The 26,266-nt window shown below is 43.8% G+C and overlaps 2 protein-coding genes across 5 annotated transcripts in view; one reads left to right on the top strand and one right to left on the bottom strand.

Moving 5' to 3' along the window:
• Positions 1 to 26,266, bottom strand: part of RYK (receptor like tyrosine kinase) — a 157,065-nt gene that overhangs the window by 77,247 nt on the left and 53,552 nt on the right. For 2 of the 3 annotated variants that reach the window (XM_084639041.1, XM_084639042.1), the window contains exons 3-7: positions 25,118 to 25,217; positions 23,328 to 23,462; positions 21,507 to 21,563; positions 15,520 to 15,664; positions 9,450 to 9,550 (exon numbers count right to left, since the gene is read on the bottom strand). In XM_084639041.1, coding sequence (XP_084495167.1) covers positions 9,450 to 9,550; positions 15,520 to 15,664; positions 21,507 to 21,563; positions 23,328 to 23,462; positions 25,118 to 25,217 — 538 coding nt within the window. The remainder of the gene's footprint in view (positions 1 to 9,449; positions 9,551 to 15,519; positions 15,665 to 21,506; positions 21,564 to 23,327; positions 23,463 to 25,117; positions 25,218 to 26,266) is intronic. The other variant, XM_084639043.1, reaches the window with a different exon arrangement.
• On the top strand, positions 11,506 to 18,385 carry LOC311526222 (uncharacterized protein). Of its 2 annotated transcripts, none has more exons than XR_014712969.1 (2): positions 11,506 to 11,667; positions 17,501 to 18,385. XR_014712969.1 is itself a non-coding variant. In XM_084639044.1 (2 exons), the coding sequence occupies exons 1-2, from the start codon at positions 16,561 to 16,563 to the stop codon at positions 17,536 to 17,538; spliced, it is 348 nt and encodes a 115-aa protein (XP_084495170.1). In that variant the 5' UTR covers positions 16,371 to 16,560; the 3' UTR covers positions 17,539 to 18,385. The 2 variants fall into 2 exon arrangements, 1 of the variants encoding a protein (XP_084495170.1); XM_084639044.1 differs by lacking the exon at positions 11,506 to 11,667 and adding an exon at positions 16,371 to 16,870.

The raw sequence follows: 26,266 nt of genomic DNA, 5'->3' as shown, positions 1-26,266 counted from the left end.
AACTTCTTACTGTGGATTACAACAGCAATCTGAAAAGCACAGACATATCAGTGCCCTCTTCTGGACGTTTGAGACTTCTAAAGGGGTGACTATATTCAGGAACGTTTTAATGATATTATAGTAATGGAGTCCATGGATAAATGTTTAAAGGGACAACTTGAAAGTCATATTTATCCAAAAATTGTTACACGTTAACACTTAAGATTACTAAAACCAAAGTAGGTTAGAGAGAAAAATTAATATTTTTTTTCAGTTTACTTTGTGCATATATTTTCTGTTAAGTCATTTCTACTGTTTCCCCATCAGTATGGGTCTCAGACAACAAGTAAAAGATCCTTAGAAATAGAAAAATGTAGACTGAACTCCATTTAGCAAGAAGTCTCACCATGGTAATGCTGATGCACAGAGTTGTCACTGTAAATCTGGTTTGATATTTATTGTCATAACAAAGCACAAAAGTAAAGCTGGCTTCATACAAACAATACGTGTACTGAGACTAGGATCCTTTGTAAGGCCTAAAGGAATCTGGATTATGTGACATCACCAGTGCAGTGCAATCATTTAATTTACATGGCATCTTTCATCCAAAGATAGCAAAACAAATGTTAAGCCTCAAACCCACCTCATAGGAGAGTTAACTATTGCAATACGTATTCACAGGTGGCACAAACCACATTCCATCAATCAAGGGAGCCTGCTGGAGTATGACTCTGCCTAAAGAAGATTACGAGAGTGTCTTTTTTAGGCTCATTAATAGGTTTCCAGGAGCTCAAGATCCTGCCAAAATAACTAAAGTGTAACTTATCTGAAACCCCACAGGGTTGTTCCTATATTTGATATGACATCACTAGCATAGTGCATAAGAAGGGGGAAGAGGATGACTTGGGAAAAAGGCAAATCTAAAATCACTGTATGCTAATTTCCTTTTCTGACCTCTTGTGGGCAATCATCATAATTTGGAAATAGTTTCTTAATTAAGAGTTTCTTAATTCTATTTGTAGATCACCTTTTCAGGAGCTTTTTTGTTAGAGGAGAGTGAACTCACAGACTTCAGAATTCATTTTGTTAGGGAAAACAAGTGTATGCAATTCTGAGGACTGTTATTTGAGATCATAGGTGCACAACTTCCTCCAGTTGGAGGCATCAGGAAATTTTATTTGAGATTAAGACTATTTCTGAAGGTGAAGGTGGTTAGCTGAAATTTCTCCTGATATACTGTACTGGTGGCGTAAGTAACATCACAGCGAGAAGAACAAACAGGGAAAAGTTTTTGGTTATATGAGCATTTTTAAAAAATGAATGTTTTAATATTTTTACTTTAACACATTCACCCTAATCTAGGTAATAGAATAGTGAAATATGATTAAAACCTCAACTTATCCCACTGCTAAACAAAACTTCTCAGCCAATGTACACCGAACTGCCAAGTGCCAAGGCAAACAGCTGAGCATTGTCAAGAAAGAACAAAATGTGATTTGATTTACAGTTTTATTCTTTCTAAACTGGCCACTGGAGATATTGAGAGAAATATGCAGCTGGGGTTAACAGGAAGATGAAGTTAGTTCTTCCTCTCTGGCTCCACTGATAGTTGACACCCTCCCTGTGAATGTGATAGGCAGCTGTAAAGGAATATTCCTCACCTGCTAGCCCAGTCATGTCGCCTCCTCTTTGGAGCTCACAAAACAGGCTCTCTCTGAAACACAACATCAAGTTCGCATTCCTCATAATCGGCTTGGAAAGCCTTCACAGACCTACCCTACATCTCTGACCTCATGCCTTAGCACATTATCTCCACCCCTAGAAACCCTTTATTTCCTTTATACTCTCAATACTCCTGACTCCATGCTTTTTCTCCCACACTGCTGCATGTCTGGAATAACACTGCTGATACCCATTTTAGAGACAGTGAAATCAGTCAAAACTTCTGAGACAAAAAAATGTTTTTGAATAAAATAACTTTTTTGTGAGATGTGTGCGCATTGCATGCCAAATTTTGATTTTTCAGCAAAAACTGAAATTTTCAGCCCAAGTTTTTGGGTTTTCAATTTCCACCAAAAACACATTTTCTACAGAATTTTTTTATACCAGCTGTTCCCATTCAAACCACTATCCCTCCTCATTCAAACCCCCATTTAAAACCTAACTCTGATGTCTACCATACAAACAACAAATTAATTATAAACTACTACATTACCACCATCCCTGAATTCTCCCTCATCCATAGAATCACAGAATCATAGAATATCAGGGTTAGAAGGGACCCCTGAAGGTCATCTAGTCCAACCCCCTGCTCGAAGCAGGACCAATTCCCAGTTAAATCATCCCAGCCAGGGCTTTGTCAAGCCTGACCTTAAAAACCTCTAAGGAAGGAGATTCTACCACCTTCCTAGGTAACGCATTCCAGTGTTTCACCACCCTCTTAGTGAAAAAGTTTTTCCTAATATCCAACCTAAACCTCCCCCACTGCAACTTGAGACCATTACTCCTCGTTCTGTCATCTGCTACCATTGAGAACAGTCTCGATCCATCCTCTTTGGAACCCCCTTTCAGGTAGTTGAAAGCAGCTATCAAATCCCCCCTCATTCTTCTCTTCTGCAGGCTAAACAATCCCAGCTCCCTCAGCCTCTCCTCATAAGTCATGTGTTCTAGACCCCTGATCATTTTTGTTGCCCTTCGCTGGACTCTCTCCAATTTCTCCACATCCTTCTTGTAGTATGGGGCCCAAAACTGGACACAGTACTCCAGATGAGGCCTCACCAACGTCGAATAGAGGGGAACGATCACGTCCCTCGATCTGCTCGCTATGCCCCTACTTATACATCCCAAAATGCCATTGGCCTTCTTGGCAACAAGGGCACACTGCTGACTCATATCCAGCTTCTCGTCCACTGTCACCCCTAGGTCCTTTTCCGCAGAACTGCTGCCTAGCCATTCGGTCCCTAGTCTGTAGCGGTGCATTGGATTCTTCCATCCTAAGTGCAGGACCCTGCACTTATCCTTATTGAACCTCATCAGATTTCTTTTGGCCCAATCCTCCAATTTGTCTAGGTCCTTCTGTATCCTATCCCTCCCCTCCAGCGTATCTACCACTCCTCCCAGTTTAGTATCATCCGCAAATTTGCTGAGAGTGCAATCCACACCATCCTCCAGATCATTTATGAAGATATTGAACAAAACCGGCCCCAGGACCGACCCTTGGGGCACTCCACTTGATACCGGCTGCCAACTAGACATGGAGTCGTTGATCACTACCCGTTGAGCCCGACAATCTAGCCAGCTTTCTACCCACCTTATAGTGCATTCATCCAGCCCATACTTCCTTAACTTGCTGACAAGAATACTGTGGGAGACCGTGTCAAAAGCTTTGCTAAAGTCAAGAAACAATACATCCACTGCTTTCCCTTCATCCACAGAACCAGTAATCTCATCATAGAAGGCAATTAGATTAGTCAGGCATGACCTTCCCTTGGTGAATCCATGCTGGCTGTTCCTGATCACTTTCCTCTCATGCAAGTGCTTCAGGATTGATTCTTTGAGGACCTGCTCCATGATTTTTCCAGGGACTGAGGTGAGGCTGACTGGCCTGTAGTTCCCAGGATCCTCCTTCTTCCCTTTTTTAAAGATTGGCACTACATTAGCCTTTTTCCAGTCATCCGGGACTTCCCCCGTTCGCCACGAGTTTTCAAAGATAATGGCCAATGGCTCTGCAATCACAGCCGCCAATTCCTTCAGCACTCTCGGATGCAACTCGTCCGGCCCCATGGACTTGTGCACGTCCAGCTTTTCTAAATAGTCCCTAACCACCTCTATCTCCACAGAGGACTGGCCATCTCTTCCCCATTTTGTGATGCCCAGCGCAGCAGTCTGGGAGCTGACCTTGTTAGTGAAAACAGAGGCAAAAAAAGCATTGAGTACATTAGCTTTTTCCACATCCTCTGTCACTAGGTTGCCTCCCTCATTCAGTAAGGAGCCCACACTTTCCTTGGCTTTCTTCTTGTTGCCAACATACCTGAAGAAACCCTTCTTGTTACTTCTGACATCTCTTGCTAGCTGCAGCTCCAGGTGCTATTTGGCCCTCCTGATATCATTCCTACATGCCCGAGCAATATTTTTATACTCTTCCCTGGTCATATGTCCAACCTTCCACTTCTTGTAAGCTTCTTTTTTATGTTTAAGATCCGCTAGGATTTCACCATTAAGCCAAGCTGGTCGCCTGCCATATTTACTATTCTTTCGACTCATCGGGATGGTTTGTCCCTGTAACCTCAACAGGGATTCCTTGAAATACAGCCAGCTCTCCTGGACTCCTTTCCCCTTCAAGTTAGTCCCCCAGGGGATCCTGGCCATCCGTTCCCTGAGGGAGTCGAAGTCTGCTTTCCTGAAGTCCAGGGTCCGTATCCTGCTGCTTACCTTTCTTCCCTGCGTCAGGATCCTGAACTCAACCAACTCATGATGAGCTCATTGGGGCAGAGACCGTCTTTAATTGTGTGTACTGTAAAGCATCAAGCACATTGATGGCACTAAAAATTTGAGAGAGATGTTCTAGTGGACATAGACTTAAAGAACACAATCGTTGTTTTAAATATAGCATCAAACTATTAACTCAATGCTTCACCGATTATATAGAAAAAGTGAGTTAGACCAGCCTTTAAGGCTGTTTCTGTAAGAAAAAAACGATATGCAATTAAGTTGATCATTTAGGAGAAAATATTAGTCATAATTATATGACTGAGTAAAAGAAGTGCAGGAGGCAGATCTAAATTTGGATATTACAAGCCAAAGTAAAGCTATTTCTCATCTATTTATTTCAATTTAAATAAAAAGGAAGCCTGTACAAAGCTCTGGACATATTACAACAAAACCCCAGCAACATCAAACTCATTTAAAAGGAACTCTGCTAGCCAGCCACCTATGAGAAAAGCACCTTTCCACAGTCTAATCATGCGCTCAGCCCTCTTCAAAAACCCTTTTAACAGATGTCTTTTACAGTCATTTCTACTTCCAACAATGGTGACAATAGATAAAACATCAAAAGAGAAAAAAGAGATGGGAGAGGTTAAGGAGAAACGGATTGGGCTGATTTTCAATACCGGAGAAAAATAAGATGGTGGGGACATATAGTCTTACTAGGAAGTTAATGGTTTAAACATGCAATGAGCACTGATTGCGTGACAGGCTTTCACACGATCTGCTCATTTTCCTTTCATGGATGCTTCTCATGCACCCCCTCGACATAATATCTGCTTGCTATTCTCTCATCACAAGCATCGGGTCTCCCACATCTTCCACAGCTCAGTTACCAGAGTCATCTCTGAATCTGTGTTCTGTCTTTTTTTGCATTCTCTTTCCTCAACCTTTCCCAATTTTCATTTAGGTATTATTTTGTTTTTGATTTTTTAAGATGTTTCCTTCCTCTCCCAAAGCCTGATCCTGCAAACATGGAAACCAATGGCTAAGCTCCCACTGACTTCAGTGGATACAGGATCAGGGCCTTTTACACCAGCGATTTCTTTTCCCCTAACCTGTATCTACAGCTTCCTCAGTATTTCTTGGTTTCCCCTCCTAATCCTTTGTTGCTTCCCCATATGGTGTGGAGAAGGTGAATAAGGAAGTATTATTTACTCCTTCACATAAACACTAGAACTAGGGGTCACCCAATGAAATGAAAACAAACAAAAGGAAGGACTTCTTCACACAACGCACAGTGAAACTCATTGCCAGGGGATGTTGTGAAGGCCAAAACTATAACGGGTTTCAAAAAAGAATGAGATATGTTCATGTAAGATAGGTCCATCAACGGCTATTAGCCAAGATCGTCAGGGATGCAACTGCATGCTCTGGGTATCCCGAAGCCTCTGACTGCCAGAAGCTAAGACTTGATAACAGGGTACGGATCGCTCAATGATTGCCTGTTCTGTTCATTCCCTCTGAAGCACCTGGCATTGGCCACTGTCAGAACACAGGATAGAATCATAGAATCATAGAATATCAGGGTTGGAAGGGACCCCTGAAGGTCATCTAGTCCAACCCCCTGCTCGAAGCAGGACCAATTCCCAGTTAAATCATCCCAGCCAGGGCTTTGTCAAGCCTGACCTTAAAAACCTCTAAGGAACGAGATTCTACCACCTCCCTAGGTAACGCATTCCAGTGTTTCACCACCCTCTTAGTGAAAAAGTTTTTCCTAATATCCAATCTAAACCTCCCCCACTGCAACTTGAGACCATTACTCCTCGTTCTGTCATCTGCTACCATTGAGAACAGTCTAGAGCCATCCTCTTTGGAACCCCCTTTCAGGTAGTTGAAAGCAGCTATCAAATCCCCCCTCATTCTTCTCTTCTGCAGGCTAAACAATCCCAGCTCCCTCAGCCTCTCCTTATAACTCATGTGTTCTAGACCCCTAATCATTTTTGTTGCCCTTCGCTGGACTCTCTCCAATTTATCCACATCCTTCTTGTGGTGTGGGGCCCAAAACTGGACACAGTACTCCAGATGAGGCCTCACCAATGTCGAATAGACACTGGATACTGAATAGGATACTGGGCTAGCTGGACTATTGATCTGACAAAGCATTGCTGTTCTTGTATTTTCCCTCATATGCTTCACAACTCTACTTCGTCATCTTTAGCTGCACTATGTTGGTCCAGATAAAGCAGAAGATAATTAAATGCTGAAGCATCACCACAGTTGCAGAGCTTTTAAATTGATTTTCTGCTCTGCCTGGAGCAGCAACATGCAGAGAAACAGCACCCAGAAATAAGCATTAGTACTTCATACTGATGTCCAAGCCTGAGCCCTAAATGAAGATGCTTGACCCTGTCTCATCCATTTCCTGCAGATCATTTTCTCCTACATGCCGCTATTTGCTGTTTTCAAGGAATCCTAAAGCACTGCATAAGTAAGCTCCTCACAAGGATTAGGCAAGACATTGGTGGATACACAGAGGCCTGGTCTACACTACAGAGTTAGACAGAAGTAAGCTGCCTTGCGTGGACCTAGCTATCCAAGTGTCTACACTTACATTTATTTCCCACGAATATAAGCATCCAAATACAGCAAAGCAGTGCCACCACTTCCCCGAGCGACGCTGAGCCATGGTCCAGGTATTGAAGTCGATGCAGCACAAGTGCAGACACTGGGTTACTTATTTTGACCCTAACAGTCCTTCAGCAGCTGTCCCACAATGCCCAACACTGATGGTCATAATTGTGAACTCCACTGCCCAGGGGTTATGGAAACCAGAAGGCCTCCCACCCCTTTAAAGCCCTGCAAATTTCTGAAATGCCTTTTCTTGGCCGTCCAGCTCAGCGAGCACACCTAGCAGCTTTCCACTGCCTCTTGCCCAGCTGACCATGGCATCTACACGTCCAGATGCACTCTGTCCCGGAACAGACAGGAGATATTGGATCTCCTGGGCCTATGGGGAGAAGAGGCTTTGCAGCCCTAGGAGCATCAACATCTATAAGCAGATTACACAGGGGATGCAGGAAAAGGTGTATGAAAGGGATCAGGAGTAGTGCTGCGTGAAAGCGAAGGAACAGCATCAGGCATATCAGAAGGCTGGGGGGCCAACAGTCTCTTTTACTAAGAGCTGCATGCCATACTTGGCAGACACCTTACTGTTACCCCACAGACCACTGTGGATACCTCCGAGGAGCCTGAGTCACAGGCCCCCAGCGTGAACACCAAGGGTGAGGAGGATGGGGGACATGCAACTGTGGGGGAGTGGGGGGGCTGGCCACAGGCAAGCGATGCCACAAGCTAGAACCTATTTGAGACTCCACTGCAGTCCAGTCAGTTCTGGCGTCGACTAAAGTTTGTAGCATAGACATGGCCAGAGACAGCTGGAAAAGATATATCTGATAAAGCAGAGGAGTAGAGAGATTTCACCCCAAACACAAAAATATCTAATTGAAGGATAAGCAGCAAAACCACAGATTCATACTGGTATGATAATGCCTTGGACAGAATAGCAACATGTAGTTTGCCTAAACCAGCAAAATGACATAGCAGAGCTTATCATAGAATCATAGCAATGCAGGGCTGGAAGGGACCTCAACAAGTCAGCAAATCCAGCCCCCAGCACTGGGGTAGGACCAAGTAAACCTAGACCATCCCTGATAGGTGTTTGTCTAATCCAGTGGTTCTCAAACTGTGGGTCGGGACCCCATTTTAATAGGGTTACCAGGGCTGGTGTTAGACTTGCTGGGGCTGAAGTCCGAGGACTTCAGCCATGAGTGGCAGGGCTCCGATTACATGCCCCCCACCTGGGACTTTGGCCCGCCTACTCAGGGTGGCAGGGCTTGGGTGGGCTCAGGCTTTGATGCCCCCCTCCTGGGTCATGTAGTAATTTTTTTTTCAGAAAGGGGTCGCAGTGCAATTAAGTTTGAGAACCCCAACCTATTCTTAAATATCTCCATTGATGGGGATTCCACAACCTCCAGTAGACACTAATTCCAGACCTTAACTACCCTTGTAGTTAGGAAACATTTTCCTAATATATAACCTACATCTCCCTTGCTGCAGATTAAGCCAATTACTTCTTGTCCTACTTTTGGCGTACATGGAGAACAATTGATCACTGCCCTTCTTAATAACAGCCCTTAACATATTTGAAGACTTATCAGGTCGCCCCTCAGTCTTCTTTTCTCAAGAAGAAAAATGATTAAACCTTTCCTCGTAGATCAAAAATAGTATAAAGTTCAGAAAATCTGATGCTCTCCTCTGGAATCTCTGCAATTCCTCCACATCCTTCCTAAAATGTGGTGCCCAGAACTTGACACAGTACTAGAGCTGAGGCCTCATCACTACCCTGTAGAGCACTCCCATTTCCTACACACAACACTCCTGTTAATACACCCCAAAATGATTTTAGCCCTTTTTACAGCTGCATCACATTGTTGACTCATTCAATTTGGGATCCACTATAACCCCTTGCTCCTTTTCCACAGTACTACCACCACCCCATTCAGCAGTACAGTTAGTCCCCATTCTGTAGTGTGTATTTGATTTTCCCTTCCTAAGTGAAGTACTTTGCACATCTTTATTTAACTTCATCTTGTTGATTTCAGATCACTTCTCTAACTTGTCAAGGCTATTTTGAATTCTAATCCTGTCCTTCAAAGCGCTTGCAACCGCTCCCAGCTTGGTGTCATCTGCAAATTTTCTAAGCATAATCTCCAGTCCATTATCCAAGTCTTTAATGAAAATATTGACTAGTACTGGACCCCAGTACTGACCCATGCTTGTGGCTAGCTGAAATTCTTCTTTGAGGTAAACTGGTATCAGAGGCCTAGGAAGCACAGACTAAACAGATGCCAAGCCCAGATCTTGTTCATGCTCCTCCTTCTTGGTCAATATGAATGTCATCAATAGGGCAAATCTAATCATTGGGACACTAGGCCAGCCCAGAGTCACCTGTTGTACGTTTTTGTAATTAGATTAATACTTACTGGTTACTGGTGTAGCATTGTTAGGGGTGTCAGCTCTCAGGTACTGTGTCGTCTGTGTAGAGGGCTGGGATAAACCTTGTGAGCTGCTGCTGTCACTAATGCTGTTTTAAACCAAAAAAATTGACAAAACATCAAACTTGCTTCTGTAACATAAAATTCTTAAGATCCTGTCAGAGAAATTCCAGCATATCAAAATTAAATTTAGACAATTATCCACAGTACTGAGACTAAGGAAAGCAGGGTGATTTTTCATAGTGCACCGTTTGATTCTCCACAATCCTATCACCACTTTCCTTTAACATTTAATGCTTTTCATTAATTGATTTGCATACTGATCTATTTTCTATTAAGTTTTCTCAATCCTTGTTGAAATGTTAAGATACGTGTACAGATAAGACATGACAGACAAAAAGCATTACTTATCTCCAGTAAGTTTCATATACCTTCCTTATTTTATTGATACTAGTCTTCTATTGTGGTTGAATACCATTCATGAAATAGACCCACAGCACCAGTCTGAGCCAAGCATACAGCTAAGAGGTATAGTTCATGCTTCCATACACACATATGCACCTTGGTTCAGACCTGTAAAGATGGTTACATACCTGTTTGGTAACTTTTGTTCTTCCAGGTGTGTTGCACATATCCATTCCATTTTAGATGTGTGCACAACAGTGCACCGAAGACAGAGAACTTTTTTTCAAAGCAGTACCGTATCAGGTACTCCGCACGCTCATGTTGCTAGCTAGGATATAAAGGGGCAGAGTTGCCCTGATCCCCCAGTTCCTTCAAACCGAAAGTGAACATCAGTTGTGATTCCAATGAAGAGGGGAAGGAGGCTGGGTCATGGAATGGACATCTCAAACAGTTACCAAACAGGTATGCAACAGTTTTTAATTCCTCGAGTGCTTGCACATGTCCATTCCTCTTTCGGTGACTCACTGGAAATTCTAGATGGAAGAGGGTAACAGAGTCTACCTAAACAAAGGCTGCAATACCACTCTCCTAAATCTACCTTTGTTGAGGCCTTGGAAAGAGCATGAGTGGTGAAGGTATTAGCCAATGACCAGATCTCAGCCTGCCAAATGTCACTGATGGGAACGTGACTTAAGAAAAGAAGCTGATACCGTTTTGTGCTCTTGTAGAGTGTGCTCAACTCTTTGAAGTACTGGAATATTAGTAACATAGCACAGACAAATACAGGAGGAGATCCAAGAAGAAATCTTCTGCAAAGTGACAGGTTGCCCTTTCTTCCTTTCAAAGGAGATAAACAACTGGAGACATTCTAAACTCTTTAATCTTGTTCAGGTAAATGGCTAGCATACTACCAACATACACAGTCTGAAGGTTTTCCTTATCTTTGAGAGTGAGGTTTCAGAAAACAGATTGGCGAGTATACATTCTGAGATTAAAATCCAATACCACTTTGGTAAGAAATTTGAGATTTATTTTTATTAAAATAACTTGCTTCATATTCAGGCCACTAAAGTCTCAAGTTCTGCTACCCGCCTTGCGAAAGTGATAGCTACCAGGAATGCTACCTTCAGAAAGAGATGAGAAAAGGAATGTGTAGCCATAGATTCAAAAGGGGGCCCCATTAAAACCGAAAGAACCAAATTGAGATCCAAGGATTGTGCAGGATCTTTAACAGGTGGGAAGAGCCTGTCAAAATCTTTCAAAAACCTAACACTCAGAGGATTGGGGGGGAAATAGATCTTTCCTTCTATGGGAGGATGGAATGAAGAGATAACTGCCAGATGAACTCTCAGAACTGACAGACAGTCCTTTCTTTTAGGTGAAGCAGATAAGCCAGTGTAGGGAGCCAGGGTGGCTCCCCTCCGAACCAGAGGGTAAAGAGCCACCCGCTGAGCCTGAGTGGGCGGGGCCAGGCCAAGCTTCTGACAATCCCCGGAAGGGGAGGGGTGGGACAGGAAGTACAAAGGGCAGAGCCCTTTGCCCAGTGAGGAGAGCACCAGGGAGGGAGACAGACGCAGGCTGCTCCCTCACGATCCTGCTGCTGACCCAGGTGAGGCCCTGGGCAAGGAGGAACCGGACCGGGAGGAAGGTCTGTGGCAACCAGGACTGCCAGCCGCTGAATACCCGGAGGACCTGGAGGGGCCTGGCTGCAGCCCGGGCTGGCATGAGTCTGACACAGAGGGGGAGCTGAAGCTGCCAGCCGCGGAATACCCAGACGAGCCGGAGGGACAGGAGAGAACGGGTAGGAAGTAGCCCAGGGGCAGAATTCCACCGTGGGGTGGGTGTGTTTGGTCAGCGGGCGCGGACGGCCCCGCTGACCCAGCGGCAGGACCTTCGCCTCCCGCCACTGACCAGGCCCAGGGGCTGGAACACAGTGGAGTCGGGAGGGCCTGAGTTCCCCTACCCAGGCACTCCCCTGCCTGGGGGGGGGGGGGGGCACGCTGCAGACTCGTGCCGACGCTCCCCTGCCTGGGGGGGGGGGGGGGCGCGCGCTGCAGACTCGTGCCGGCACACCTTTCCCGCTAATTCCCCAGAGCCCGAAAGGTGTGACCGAGGCCTGCCAGTGGGATCATAGCTCTCCATTGCCCCTAGGGGCTCAGGGGACCGACTGAAACCTGTCACAGCCAGTTAAGTGAATGGGAGCACATGAAGGGTCGAGATCTTTCTGCTGGGATCACCCTGAAAATCTCTTCTATTTCTTGAGACATGTATTCTGGTGGAAGGTTTCCTGCTATTTAAATGAACATTTTGAACTCCAAGTGAACAGAATGCTTTCAGAGGAGTAAACCACTGGGCATCCAAGACACCAGCATATGCCGAAAGGGCCAGGATACAGAGTGCTGCAAACCTATTATCAAGACTTGAGGGAACATTATAGGATACCAAACTGAAAGGCTCAACAGATCCAAGAATCAATACTGATGGGGCCAGGCTGGTGCTATCAAAATTGGATGGGCATGATCCTGTCTGAGCTTGCTCAAAACTCTTGCAGCCATTAGGATATGGGGGGTGGAGAATGTATAGAGATTTCCCCTTCCAGGATAGTAGGAAGGAGTCTGACACAGACTCTAGGCTGTGACCTGCCCTCAAACAGAAATAGTGACACTTCCTATTCTGCCAGGTGGTGAATAGATCTATTTCTGGTATTCCCCAAATTTGAAAAATAGACTTCGTTTTGTCAGGTAGGAGGAACCATTCATTATCTCTGCTAACAATCTACTGAAATTACTGGATAGTTTTAAGACCTGGGAAGGTGAGATGCTTTGAACATAATCTCCTTCCTGATGCACAAAGGCCAGAGGTTCATTGCCTCTTGGCAAAGGTGGCTTTGACCTGGCACTTCCCTGCTTATTTAGGTAGGATATTGCAGCACTGTTGTCTGAGCACTTGCACCAAACAACCTTTGATGTGGGGAAGAAACACTTGACAAACCAAACAGATAGCTCAAAGCTCCCAAATACTGATATCGAGGGAGAGATCCTGATTTGACCAGAGACTCTGAGCCTGGAAATCCCCTAAATGAGCTCCCCAATGGAGAAGTTAAGCATGTGTCACTAGGGTCATGAAACATAGGGTTGGGGCAAAGAAGGTCCCTGAGCACTGCATAAGCCTCAGGTATTGTCAGTTATGAAATCTTAGGGGTGTACCACCAACGAAGTTGATGTAGAAGGTACCAGCAATGGAGTCTGTCTTGATGGCACCAAAAGTGGTGCAAGAGTCAACAGATATATTGCTAGATGATGAATGTGGTATACCCAAGTGGATCAGGCTGAGCTCTAACCTTGGTACCAGACTACTTCTTATGAGTCTCCATGTGGGGCTTGGCTCTCAAAGTGGAAGAGAACTTCTTCTTGCTAGAGGAACTGAAAGCACCCAACTCCTTCTGGTGTTTACATGGTACCAGGGAAGGAGAACACCTTCCATATGACAAGGGGAACCTGTCAAGTCTAGCAGTGCACTCCAAGATGGAGTTGAGACCGAACCCCTACGTACTAAGCAACTGGGTTCTTACTGGGGGGGGGGCGAGGGGGGGAAGGAAGGGCAAAGCTGTTTCCATTAAGATATATGTCGAAGTCTAACTCCCCTCAACTTTAGTCCTGGTCTTAAAACCCATACACATAGGGGACATACGTCATACACGACCATCTCCTAAACACTTTAAACAACTAGAATAAGGGTCATTGACTGGCATGGATTTTTAACAGCCAGAACAGCACTTAAATTCCACAGACCTAGGCATGCCCTGCTACTGAGTTTAAAGCTCAGAGATGTAAGAAACTGAACAGGTTACTAAAACACATACCACTAGCCATCAGTATAAACTACTATGTACATAATGGAAATAACTTTCTCTAAGAAAATAAAGGGAAAGCATGACAAGCACACACATGCTTTGACTACCAATCACAGGCAGTGAGAAGGAACTGAGGAGGGTTGGGGCAGCCTCACCCCTCTGTATCATGTGCGGAGGATGCAGGTGCTGCCCCTACAAATTACCTCTATGGAAAAAAGTTCTGTGGCTTCAGTGCACTGACACACACACAGAAAGTGGAATGAACACATGCATGTACTTGAAGAATGCCAGTATACCAGCCATTGTGATTCTCTTATGAGACTGCCAAACTGGCTTTCAAAAGTTAATATCTACAGTGGTAAACTATTACAGAGATCATACCCAGGTTAGCAATACTGTTTGCTCAGGTCACCAGCCTTCTATCCCCTCTATCCCCACCACCACTTAGGTTAGTTAACCCCCTACCAAGACTTTAAAAAAACTAAAGAAAAAGTGGACATTTACAGACCAACATATTGTTCACTGTTATAACCCTTCCCCTGAGTCTGTGCTTGTCTTATTTATTTAGATTGTAAGATCTTCCACAAAGGAACTTGCAGTTTGTACAGAGCCTCCACAAAGAGACTGTGATCTCAGGTGGGGTCCCAAGGCCATAGTATAATACCAGCGATGCACCAAATAACTGACCACAATGAAGACAATTTTTCAGCATCCAAGTTCTCTCAAAACTAGGAAAAAGCAACTATTTTCAGTGTACTCAGATATACTACAGCCTCCTTTCTTCAGCCATGACAGCCTGAGTAGCTCTGAATTTTTGGCTCCCCAAAGCTCCTATCCCATTGCCCCCAGTCAACTGTATTGCACAAGAGGATCTGGGATTTTGAACCATGTCCGCAACTGCTGCCTCTGACAGGGCTTTGGGGAGCCAAAAATTCAGAGCTACTCAGGCTGTCATGGCTGAAGAAAGAGGCTTTAGTATATCTGAGTACACTGAAAATAGCTGCTTTTTCCTAGTTTTGAGTTCATTTTGAGGCTCATTCCCTTCCTCGTCCTTTTCTACCTGTTAAGAGTCATAAGGAGTTCTTAAGAGATAAGAAACTTCCTGGTCACAATGAAGTTTAAGTATTCCAATAAGGCCTGAAGCCAAGACAGAGCAAAGGACTTGAATATAATCATAAGTATTAAAAGTCCCTCCTACCTCAATTACTGGCTGTTTCAAGATCGTGGGGGCAGTGCATGGTTCTTTTCTTTATCAATCTCCTATACCACGTTTCGTGCCCTGGAGATTCCCAGATTCTGACTAGCACTCTAACAAATGGGTGCACCACCATTGCAGTCACTTTATGTAGCTGCGCCCAGCATTTCTGTTTTGACCATATGGAGAAAATACTGACAGCTTCAAATTAAACAAGTCTGAAGAGACGTGCCAAAGCATGATCAGCTTTTGCAAAAAAACAGAAGCCAGAGAGGAGCTACCACTGCATTCTGACTAACTGGAGGACACCCAAACTGCCAGCATTCCAGGTTATTGCCTTTTACTTATCCAGTGCTATGGACTGTTGCTGTTGCCACCTTAGCGAGCTTACATCAAGAAACCCAGTTATGCAGATCAGAGGTCAGAAGACAAAATTGTCTAAGTACAAGAAAGGAAGGAAAGTATTATGACAAGCAAACAGTGACAATTAATTTCTCAGTTTTTAAAAGTGATTATCAGTGTATGTGTTTCTTTTTGCACATAACACACAGATACCTTCACAAATGTCAAACAATTGTATATGAAAAGAAGATTGTGTACTTTACCTGTCATCCAACTCTATTCTTTTCATACTATGAAGATGCAAGACAGCTAATATTATAGCCACCAGGAATATAACAGCACAGCAAACTCCTACGCTGATATAAAACACACGGGTAGAAGTGGTGGGAGCAGCATTTACAGGATCAACTGAAATGGAAGGGTAAAACAGGTCATTGAAATGTACTTTTCTCCAAAAAAGAGAGAAATTACATTTATCAATTTCAAATTAGTTCATATATGATTGTGCAAGGAATGTGTTTGTGTTTTTAATTCAGTCTAATACTAGCATTTGTTTTACACCAGTCTAAAAGAACAGGACCAAAGAAAGGCAGCCCTGATGTGTCTTAGTGTTTAAGCTTTCCATTAAGCAAAGATTTAAAGACTGTTTTCCCAGTAGGGGTCAGTACAACACAGAGTAAGCAGACTCAGGAAAAGATCACAACATTCTAACAAGAAAAATCTCCCAGAACCTTCCTGCATTAAGCCAAGTCCAAGACAGAGGGCTTGTCTACACTGACAAGTTATGTCACCAAAAACTGCCTTGTACACACTGCAATGGGACTTTTGTTGGAAAAAAATGGACAATTTTGGCGACAAAAAACTTCCACCCCTGCAAGAGACTTTTGTCTTTTCCACTTCCTTTGTCGACAAACAGCCAGTGTAGACACCACGCCTTCCCCCCCCCATTTACTGGCCTCCAGAAAGTGTCCCACAATTCCCATGCTGCCTCTCTGGTCAGCGGTTTGAACTCTGCTGCCCTGCAGCCAACCTACCCCTCCCCCTTGCAAGCCCCAGGAATTTTAAATCTCATTTCCTGCTTGCTGGCTTTCCAGGTGAGCATGGCTGGCTATCGCACCAAACGCGCTCCCACTTGGACCACCGCTGAGCTGTTGGATCTGATCAGTATATGGGGAGAGGAGTCTGTTCAGTAGCAGCTGAGATTGATCCGTAGGAATCGGGACACATATGGGCAAATTTCTCGAGGCTTGTGCAAAAAGGGCTATGATCGGGACACGCAGCAGTGCAGAGTGAAGATAAAGGAGATGAGGCAGGCGTACCATAAGGAGCGGGAGGCAAACCATCACTCCAATGGTGCACCTAAGACCTGCCGCTTCTATAAGGAGCTGAATGCTATCCTCAGTGGTGACACTACCTCCATCGTCGACAGCCCCGTGGATACCTTGGAGGCAGCAGAAAGAGGGGGTAACCCGGAAGCTGACATTCTGGATGAAGAAGTGGAGCAAGAAGAGAATGTGAAGCTCCCAGCGGGGTCACCCAGTGGGGTAGACAGCCAGGAACTTTTCTCCACTCCAGAAGTGCTCTACGGGGAGCAGGAAGCAGATGAGATGCTGGGTAAGTTGCTATGGCTTGTGTAGGGAATCAACAAGTGGGAGTAGGTAGTGTTTTATGTAAGCTGGACATTGCCCTGGGTAGCTAATCTACATGGCCAAGCAGGGTGTCGATGGACATTGAGACCTGCAGGGAATCCCCCAGAGAGGAGCTCTGGAAAGTTTCCAAGCAGTACTTGTTAATCCTCTGCTGCAGATTCCAAGGGATTGCAGCCTTGTTAGTTCCCCCATTGTAGGAAACTGTACCATGCCATTTTGCAATCACTGGAACTGGGACCAAAGTGGCACATAGCTGATCTGCATATAGACCGGGGTGAAAACCGCAAGCATGCAGTAGTTGTGCCCTGGTTTCCCTGCTTACCCGCAGCAGTGAGATGTCAGCCAGCAGGTTGGCCGCCTGTGAAAAAGTGTGTGATAATTTGAGAATAAGTTCCCTGCAAACGGTGTCAGTTTTGTTCGTACCCACAACCACCTTCCCCCGCCACTCCTGACACTCACCATGATTGGGGTGCTCGTGGAGCTCTGTGCCTGCCTAGTGAAAGTGATTGCTACCAGTTGCAAAAGGCCCTTGTTACTGAAATGTTTCAATCATTTGCTGGAATGTAACAATCCCTCTTCTGTGCATTGTCTACAGCAGCCGAGACCTTGAGGAACTCTGGACTTTTGTTGTAAGTCACTCCTGCTGACCGGCTTTGGCAGATAAGGAAGAAACCGAGACGCAGCAAAAAAGACATGTTCCGCGAGGTGCTGCAGCGTGATGAGAGAGAGACCAGGGAACACAAAAGTGCTGGGAAGCCGAAGTCAGGACAGAAAAGAGAATGCAGCATTTGCTAGGCAAGCGACAGAGCGGATGATAAACGTCAGGATATAGATTATATAGATATTCAGGCCTGTCTGTAAAGGCCTATACTCTAAGAATTTAGGTGTATTCTTATCACTTGGCTAGTGATAGAGCTATAAAAGAAAGAATCAAAATCACTGTCTGCTGGTGTAAGGTCCTTCTCTTACTGTGACAGTCTGAGGCCCTGTTCTTAGGCTAAGGCCTTTGGCTAAGCAGCAGAGGCAGCCATAAGCTGGGAAGCGAACGGTCACATCCTCACATTCCAAACTAGTCACATTGAAATAAGGTGCTATTGGGCTGTTAGGCACTATCAGGACAGGATTGTATTCCTATCACCTCCAGAGAAAGGGAAGTGCCTAGAAAATGTAAAAGAAAACTTAGTTTGATAGCATCCTGTCTGGCAAGAACTCACTTATCAATAGCTGGGATGTGAAATCCTCACTTCTGTATTGTTTTGTCATTATAGTTCCTACTTTGCTGTTGTTTGTCTGTATAATCTCTGTCTGGTTCTGTGATTGTTCCTGTCTGCTGTATAATTAATTTTGCTGGGTGTAAACTAATTGAGGTGGTGGGATATAATTGGTTACATAATCATGTTACAATATGTTAGGATTGGTTAGTTAAATTTCAGGAAAATGATTGGTTAAGGTATAGCTAAGCAGAACTCAAGTTTTACTATATAATCTGTAGTCAATGAGGAAGTGACTGGGGTGTGGGTGGGGGTGGGCATGGGCATGTGGGTGTGTGAGATGGGAACAGGGAATGGGGGTAAGAAAATTGGAATCATGTTTTGCTAAAGGGGGAAATGGGAACAGGGAATGGGAGTAAGGAAGTTGGAATCATGTTTGGCTAAGGGCAGGAATGGGAACAGGGACACAGGTGTAAGGCTTTGTGGTGTCAGAGCTGGGAAGGAGGATACTAAGGAAGGAAACTGGAATCATGCTTGCTGGAAGTTCACCCCAATAAACATCGAATTGTTTGCACCTTTGGACTTCGGGTATTGTTGCTCTCTGTTCATGGGAGAAGGACCAGGGAAGTAAGTGGGTGAAGGAATAAGCCCCCTAACATGGAGGATCAGAGATACTCAAGTCTTTGATACAGCTGCAGACTGAGCAAATCTGTGCACAGATTATGCAAATGCAGCATGCGGCTATGACCACGGGAATACTTTCCTCAGTAAGGTTTAGCCTGCCACTGAGACACCTCCAGCGAGCTTTCAAACAGCCAAAAGCACATTCGACTACCATGCGGCACCTGCTCAGCCTGTTGTTAAAATGCTCCTTGCTGCTATCCAGGGGCCCTGTGTAAGATTTCATGAGCGAGGGCTGTAAGGGGTAAACTGGGTCTCCCAGGAGTACTACTGGCATTTCCACATTCCCCACTGTGATCTTGTGGTCTGGAAAGAAAGTCCCTACCTGCAGCTTTCTGTACAAGCCACTGTTCCTGAAGATCAGTGCGTCATGCACCTTTCCAGACCTGCCTGCATTGATGTCCATGAAACACCCCTGGTGATCCATAAGCGTCTGCAACACCATGGAGAAGTATCCCTTCCTATTGATATATTCTGAGGCATGATGGTCTGGCGCTAAAATTGGAATGTGTATGCCATCAATCACCCCACCAGCATTAGGGAAACCCATCTCTGCAAAGCCATCCACTATTTCATGCACATTTCCCAGAGTCACGGTCCTCCGCAGCAGGATGAGATTTATTGCTCTGCACACCTGGAGTAATACAGCCCCAACAGTGGACTTCCCTACTCCAAATTGATTTGCAACTGACCAGTAGCAGTCTGGAAAGGGCAGCTCTCATTCTGGTGTCCTTGCACCATAGGTCAAGGGCCAGCTCAGCACATACCTCCAAGAAGGTTACTTTATGCATTCTAAGGTTCTGTACCCACTGGTCTTCATCCTACACCTGCATGACAATGCAATCCCACCAATCTGTGCTTTTTTTCCTAGCCCAAAAGTGACGGTCTACCGTATGCAGCTGCTCTGTGAATGCCAAAAGCACTGATAAGTTGCTGCTGTCCATATCACACTTGGGTGCCTGTGATTCATCCTCTGTCAGTAACTTTGCGAGTAACTCTGCTGCCATGTGCGATGTCCTCCCAACAGTTAACAGTGCATAGGAGAGAAGTGCAGGATCCATCCTCTCTCACTTCAGATGCTGGTGGCTACTACAAAGACTGACAGTTGGAAAAACGGTGCAAAAGGAAAGCCAGAAACCATTGGAGGGTTGGGACACAAAGCGGTGCAAGACAGGACATTTTGAATGTCCCAGGATTTGCCGCGCTCCGTTTCCTCCTTCCCACAACATCTAGCGACAGATGGTGTCACCAGGCACTGTGGGATACATACCCTCAGTGCATTGCTCATGCTGTCAACAATGGTGCCCCGAACGTGGACACGATCTGGCGACAGAGGGAGCAAATGCAGACTCACTTTGGCAACTTTGCTTTTGTCGATTTTTTTCCTGTCAACATTAGTTTCATCGAAAAAACCTGCCAGTGTAGACAAGCCCATGGACCAGCAACCCAATCAGTGCCATCATATACTCACCAAGGACACCCTGGTGCTCTCCAGGCTACATGCAAAGGGAGAAGTGGGCCTCCAAACCGCTGGTCTTGGGAGACTGCTTACTGGAAACTAACAATCCCTTCCCCACAAAAAATGCTATCGCTACCAAAGTATACATGGGGGAAGTGGGAGAGCTGCAATCAAACCAGCCACCTGCTTCTGACCCTCTGCACTCATTCTTGCACACTTAGGTAGAAACTGCACTACAGCAAGTGGAATTGTAAAGAGGCATAACTTTGCAGCAAGGAGAAATCTAATTCAGCCACGGAGAATCACACTTAAGACCTCATATTTGAGGGAAGTATGGAGTTAGTGCACAGAAGTTGTGCGCCTTCCCCCGTCCCCCAGCCGTGAACTGATCTGCAACTTAAAGGCTCCCTAGCCTGTAGCTCAAGGGTATCTTACTCTCTGCCTTTAACAAGCCTCATGGGTGGGATCCCTGGTACCTGTCCTACTCCTTGTTTAATGCAGCAGCACTTGCAGGTGATTAAGCCTTTTCAACCAACCAACCTCAACTGCACTGATTCCTGGAGACCAGCACAAATTAGCAACCACTGGGCTGCCTGTCATGCCTGCCCTCTACGGTGCTAAGAAGCTGCCATGTGTGTGCACCAAAAGAAGGCAAGACCTACTCCTATTTTAGGAAGAGGGCCCTACCCACCCCCCATCATTTTTAAACAACACTCATATTAGGCAAAAAAAAAAGTGCAAGGGATAAGTAAGTAAAAAATTAGCACCACAGGAAACTGAATAAAGCTGCCCATTGAGTTCCACAAGAATTTTTACGAAATGCTTATGTTTTGGGTACCACAACAGGTGCTAACACGCTGTGGTTGGCATTTCCAACTTGGGACACGGTGAGGGAGATAATAAGGGCCGAAGCCACTTCACACTGCACATTTACATCAGCAAGTTAAATGGCACACACAACAGATTCTAAATCTAAAGGTCAGAAACAGATTGGCTTTGATAGCCCAAAACCTCTGGAGTCATGTATCGGGCAAAAATTGTGATTACCCCAGACCACCACCTTCTCACCCTCATTATATATTGCTGACTGAACAGAAGAATGGAGTTAAGAAAACTGCGAAAAGCCTGTCTCTAAAATCTGAATTTCATGGAAGTTACTGTTTTCACATCATTCTCTTCATAAAGAAGATATATCACAAGGTTCCTGTTAAGTTACGCCAAAACGAATAAGTGCCCTTAATATTACTTACAAATAGCTTTGCTGCTGTTTTTGTCAGATGTTGGAGTTTTTACTTCTTGTTCAAATTCTAAATCGACAAGAGAAAAATGTGAAGTTCTAGTACACATTTTGTATTGTAATTCCTTTACACTGAATCACCTTGTCCATTTCTATAAAAAAGTGTTTTCCTAACTCGTCAGACTGAATTAAAACCTATTGTTAATGTTAATTTCAGATTTTCACTATAATCATGTTTTGTCATGCTCCTAACTCTCAAAAATTCTCCTTCACAACTGAATTTGCCATGTCTGGTCTCAGCTGAGTCTCCCAATCCAGTACTTAACTACTATGGGTGGGGAAAATGATACTGGACATCCTTTGTCCACAAATTCTCAAAATCTAAGGACTACTGATACACAAATGGCTATTTTTCAAACTATCCTAAGTCATCAAAACCTATTTTCATCAGAAAAGCATTTTTCAGTAAGAACTACTTTCCTGCAAAATGTCAGCTTTCACTCTCCTTGCACTAATTTTATTGTACGAGAAGCGGCTTAACTGCTTTCTGCTCACATTTTCTAAGAACTTCCATTTGGAAATTCATAACCAAATGGAAGTGAAGTCAGTCTGCCCTCAGGGTAGACGGTGACAGACACACACACACCCCACCAAATGCTATCATGAGACTGAAGAATTATGAGGAGCAAGCAAACCAAAATAGTGATCATCTTTGCTAAGAGCAGTCTACTGAGAATAGGAGATTAAAGAAAAACATTCTTTACAGTACTCCAAAGCCTACCCTCTTTCAAAATGGCTGCAGACTCAAGAAAAAAGTCTTCAGTTATGAAAAGTGCCCCCCCCCCCGCCCCAAAAAAAGGAAAGCATTAATCCGCACAAAAAAATATTCAAATGTAGCTTTGCTCTCCAAGTTTCAGTGTTTTAACTATATGGGGAGTTTGAAAAGTCTGCATCTTTTTTTTTTTTTTAGTGAGATCATAAAGGACAAAAATGATTCTCAGGGTGCCAACTTTAAGTGACCCATTTTAAGATCATTTTAACTTACTTTATAAGATTTACTTTTAAATTCTCAGAAAAGCCTTTCTATATTTAAAATGATGTAATTTTGGGGAGACTATTTTTTCCAGACATAAGTGGTGGTATCCCTGCTTTAAATGCAAAACTTAGTCATAACTATGAAACTGCAGTTACTATCTCCATAATACAGTAATTCCCAAACTTGTTCCGCTGCTTGTGCAGGGAAAGCCCCTGACGGGCCAGGCCGGGTTGTTTACCTGCCGTGCCCGCAGGTTTGGCCGATCGCACCTGCCAGTGGCCGCGGTTCGCTGCTCCAGGCCAATGGGAAATGCTGGAAGCAGCGGCCAGCACGTCCCTCAGCCCGCGCCGCTTCCAGCAGCTCCCACTGGCCTGGAGCAGCGAACCGCGGCCACTGGGAGCCACGATCAGCTGAACCTGCAGATGCAGCAGGTAAACAGCCCGGCCCGCCAGCGGCTTTCCCTGCACAAGCGGCAGAACAAGTTTGGGAACCGCTGTCATAATACAAAGCCAGTTATTCAATTAAAGCCCATCAGCTGCCCTGCCTTCCCAATTCTGTGTAAATTTAGAATATTTATTTGTTCCCCCATCATCCTCCTTCATCCAAATTTCCCTTATTTCTCTGGAAGGCAAGAGATCTTACCAATCCCTCCCTCTATTCTCAAGTTCCTGGGAAACATTTTATTTCATTCTGAGAGATTCTTATTCCATACCCATCACCGTAATCTCTCCCCCCTCACTCCTTTTTCCTCTCCTTTAACACTAAAAGTTGCTAAATCTTGGAAGCTTGATGTCTTACTTTTGTAGCACATTTTCCTTCGTTTGAAATTTAAGACTGTGATATTTTTTGAGGAATTTATTGTCAAGTTGAGCTGCATTAATATTGTAACCTCAGAGTCTAGTCTGCCCGTGCAGGAGAGTTCAACACGAAACACTGCAAATAGAAAATTAGAGTCAGACATTTGTTTACACTACATTTCAACCATTTTTTAATACAATCCTCAAGTGATGCAGGATTCTGCTGCCTTTTTTTTAAACTCAAGCATTTTCCTAGAATTTCACTTTGCTGTTCAAACTGGGTAATTTCTGGGAACACATGGCATTTTAGGTAGCAGCTGTCAAATACATTTAAACAACTGAAATTGAAGTTTGCAGATCTCAAAAACCCAACAGTATCTGTGGGTAAACAATGGTTAGTCACTCTGCATTGCAGTTACCAAATATTAATGAATCACATGCAGAGGCTCAGTGTGGTCCAAGGATAGTGAGGAACACACACAGAACTGCTTAGAATCATAGAATATCAGGGTTGGAAGGGACCTTAGGAGGTCATCTACTCAAAGCAGGACCAATCCCCAATTTTTGCCCCAGATCCCTAAATGGCCCCCTCAAGGATTGAACTCACAACCCTGGGCTTAGCAGGCCAATGCTCAAACCACTGAGATATCCCTCCCCCCTTAATTTCCTCTTATTTTTTAAAACCATCAAGGTGGCCTTTTTGACAGCACCCAAACTGGCCTGAGCAAATCTGTCTGGGAATCTAGCTTAAATTAACATGACTAGGTTTGTTTTCAAGGCTATGTACCAGCATCGGTGATATCAGAGCAACTGCAGAAATAATAGGCTTGACTCTACTGCTTACCTGTACAAAAAGGATAAAAAAAGATACAAAATGCAAAACAGCAGCATTTTACATCCATTGCGCACAGGTTCAAGCAACTCCAAAGGGTACAAGACAGTGCAGAATTAAGCACAGTAACTGTTACTTTGCTTCTGCAGCAGCAGATGAATGCGTTTGTGAAAATCCCACACAATGCAGTTTTATTTCTAAAACATGTTCTAGAGAAGAATGAATATACACCAAATAGTTGTTTTTATTTGATTTTTTACAACGCATCAATGTCCTTAACATGTTAAACTTATTTCTACTACTTTTCTTTTAAAAAGGCAATCATTAAGTTACGTGTCTATAAACTAGAGAAGTGGGATTAAAATCTGCACAACTGTTGGCCAAACTGGAATAAGAACCTTCTATATATTCTTGGAATGCGATGCTTCCCTTCTCAGGAAAATTTGTATCCTTTTTCCCCAAAAAGGGGGGAAGGAGGAGATTTATTCTTGAGCACATCAACTTATAATTGCCTTCTAAAAAGGAGCCATCATCATTCACTCTGAATACTTATGCATATGCTAGACCTGTGAACAACAATCACTGAGAAAATATTTGTTTGATAGAAACATACTGCTAAACTACTAGCGAACAGGAAAAAAAAAATGCATACAATCAGAAGAGCTTGGAATTCTCACTATTTGATTTTCCTTTGTTTAGCATGTTTCAGAAAATAAAATTTATTGCGTATCTCAGTGCATCTAAATCAAATGAGATACAAACGTTAAGATTTTCTATATACAGAATTATCTAGATGTGTCATAACTGTTGTATCTTATATGTTACGTACAACTAAAGTTACACAAAATTTTATTGTATGCATTTCTGGGGAAACTAGGAAATGTTACTGAGTGACAGAAAAACAGTATTCATGGTAGTACTGTGCATGTGCCTTCAAAGCAGAAAGCCTGTTTACTTACCTGATAATGCACGAGGGACTTCTCCTTGTACAGAAATGTTCGCCTGAGGCATATCTATAGCCATAGCATTATCTACCTGAAATCCCAGTTTATATTCAACCTGTAACAGTATGTGGGAGAAGGTTAAAAAACTCCAATGATAAAACAATTAATATTAACACCTTTTCAAGCAATTTTTATTTGATACATAAAATTAAAATCACTAATCAAAATTTTTGAGTTTAAAGTACCTGAAGTTCATCACCTCACCTGATTTTCACAAGGCATGCTGCTCAGTACTCTGAATATCAGGCTCTGTTATAGTATTTCAAATTGGACATCCAAAAGCACTCTAAATCACTAATCATGTTTGAAAATTTAGGCCAGAATTGTGTTTGTTTTTTTTAAATAATCCTTTAAAAATACTTAAAATATGGCTAACTCCAATATATTAAGTTTATTTGTTCAAAAGCTAACTAATTCAATCTATGGGAATTAAGAAATCAAAAAGGACATTACCACTCACCTAGTAAGTTTCAGTAAGAAGGCTATAAACTACAGGCTCAACTACAGTTAAGGTCTGTTTCCATTTTAAGACCCTGAACCTTAAAAACTTGTTCAACTACTGTCCAGGAGAGCTAGCTGTATTTTAAAGAATTCTTATTGAGGTTAGAGGAACAAATCATCCCGATGTGTATTAAGAATAGTAAATATGGCAGGCGACCAGCCTGGCTTAACATTGAAATCCTTGCTCATCTTAAACACAAAAAAAGAAGCTTACAAGAAGTGGAAGATTGGACAAATGACCAGGGAAGAGTATAAAAATATTGCTCGGGCTTGCAGGAGTGAAATCAGGAAGACCAAATCACACCTGGAGCTGCAGCTAGCAAGAGATGTTAAGAGTAACAAGAAGGGTTTCTTCAGCTATGTTAGCAACAAGAAAAAAGTCACGGAAAGCGTGGGCCCCTTACTGAATGAGGGAGGCAACCTAGTGACACAGGATGTGGAAAAAGCTAATGTACTCAATGCTTTTTTTGCCTCTGTCTTCACTAACAAGGTCAGCTCCCAGACTGCTGCACTGGGCAGCACAGCATGGAGAGGAGGTGACCAGCCCTCTGTGGAGAAAGAAGTGGTTCAGGAATATTTAGAAAAGCTGGACGAACACAAGTC

The sequence above is a fragment of the Lepidochelys olivacea genome (assembly GCF_965140295.1).
Source record: "Lepidochelys olivacea isolate rLepOli2 genome assembly, chromosome: 9".
NCBI classification, from domain to species: domain Eukaryota; kingdom Metazoa; phylum Chordata; order Testudines; family Cheloniidae; genus Lepidochelys; species Lepidochelys olivacea.
This window is presented reverse-complemented; position numbering and strand designations above follow the sequence as displayed.

Bases quoted from the DNA above. Each gene is read 5' to 3' on its own strand.
- LOC311526222 (XM_084639044.1), top strand. From the start codon at position 16,561: ATGAGGCAGGCGTACCATAAGGAGCGGGAGGCAAACCATCACTCCAAT. The intron at 16,871-17,500 runs GTAAGTTGCTAT...CATTGTCTACAG, and splicing joins GGAAGCAGATGAGATGCTGG to CAGCCGAGACCTTGAGGAAC.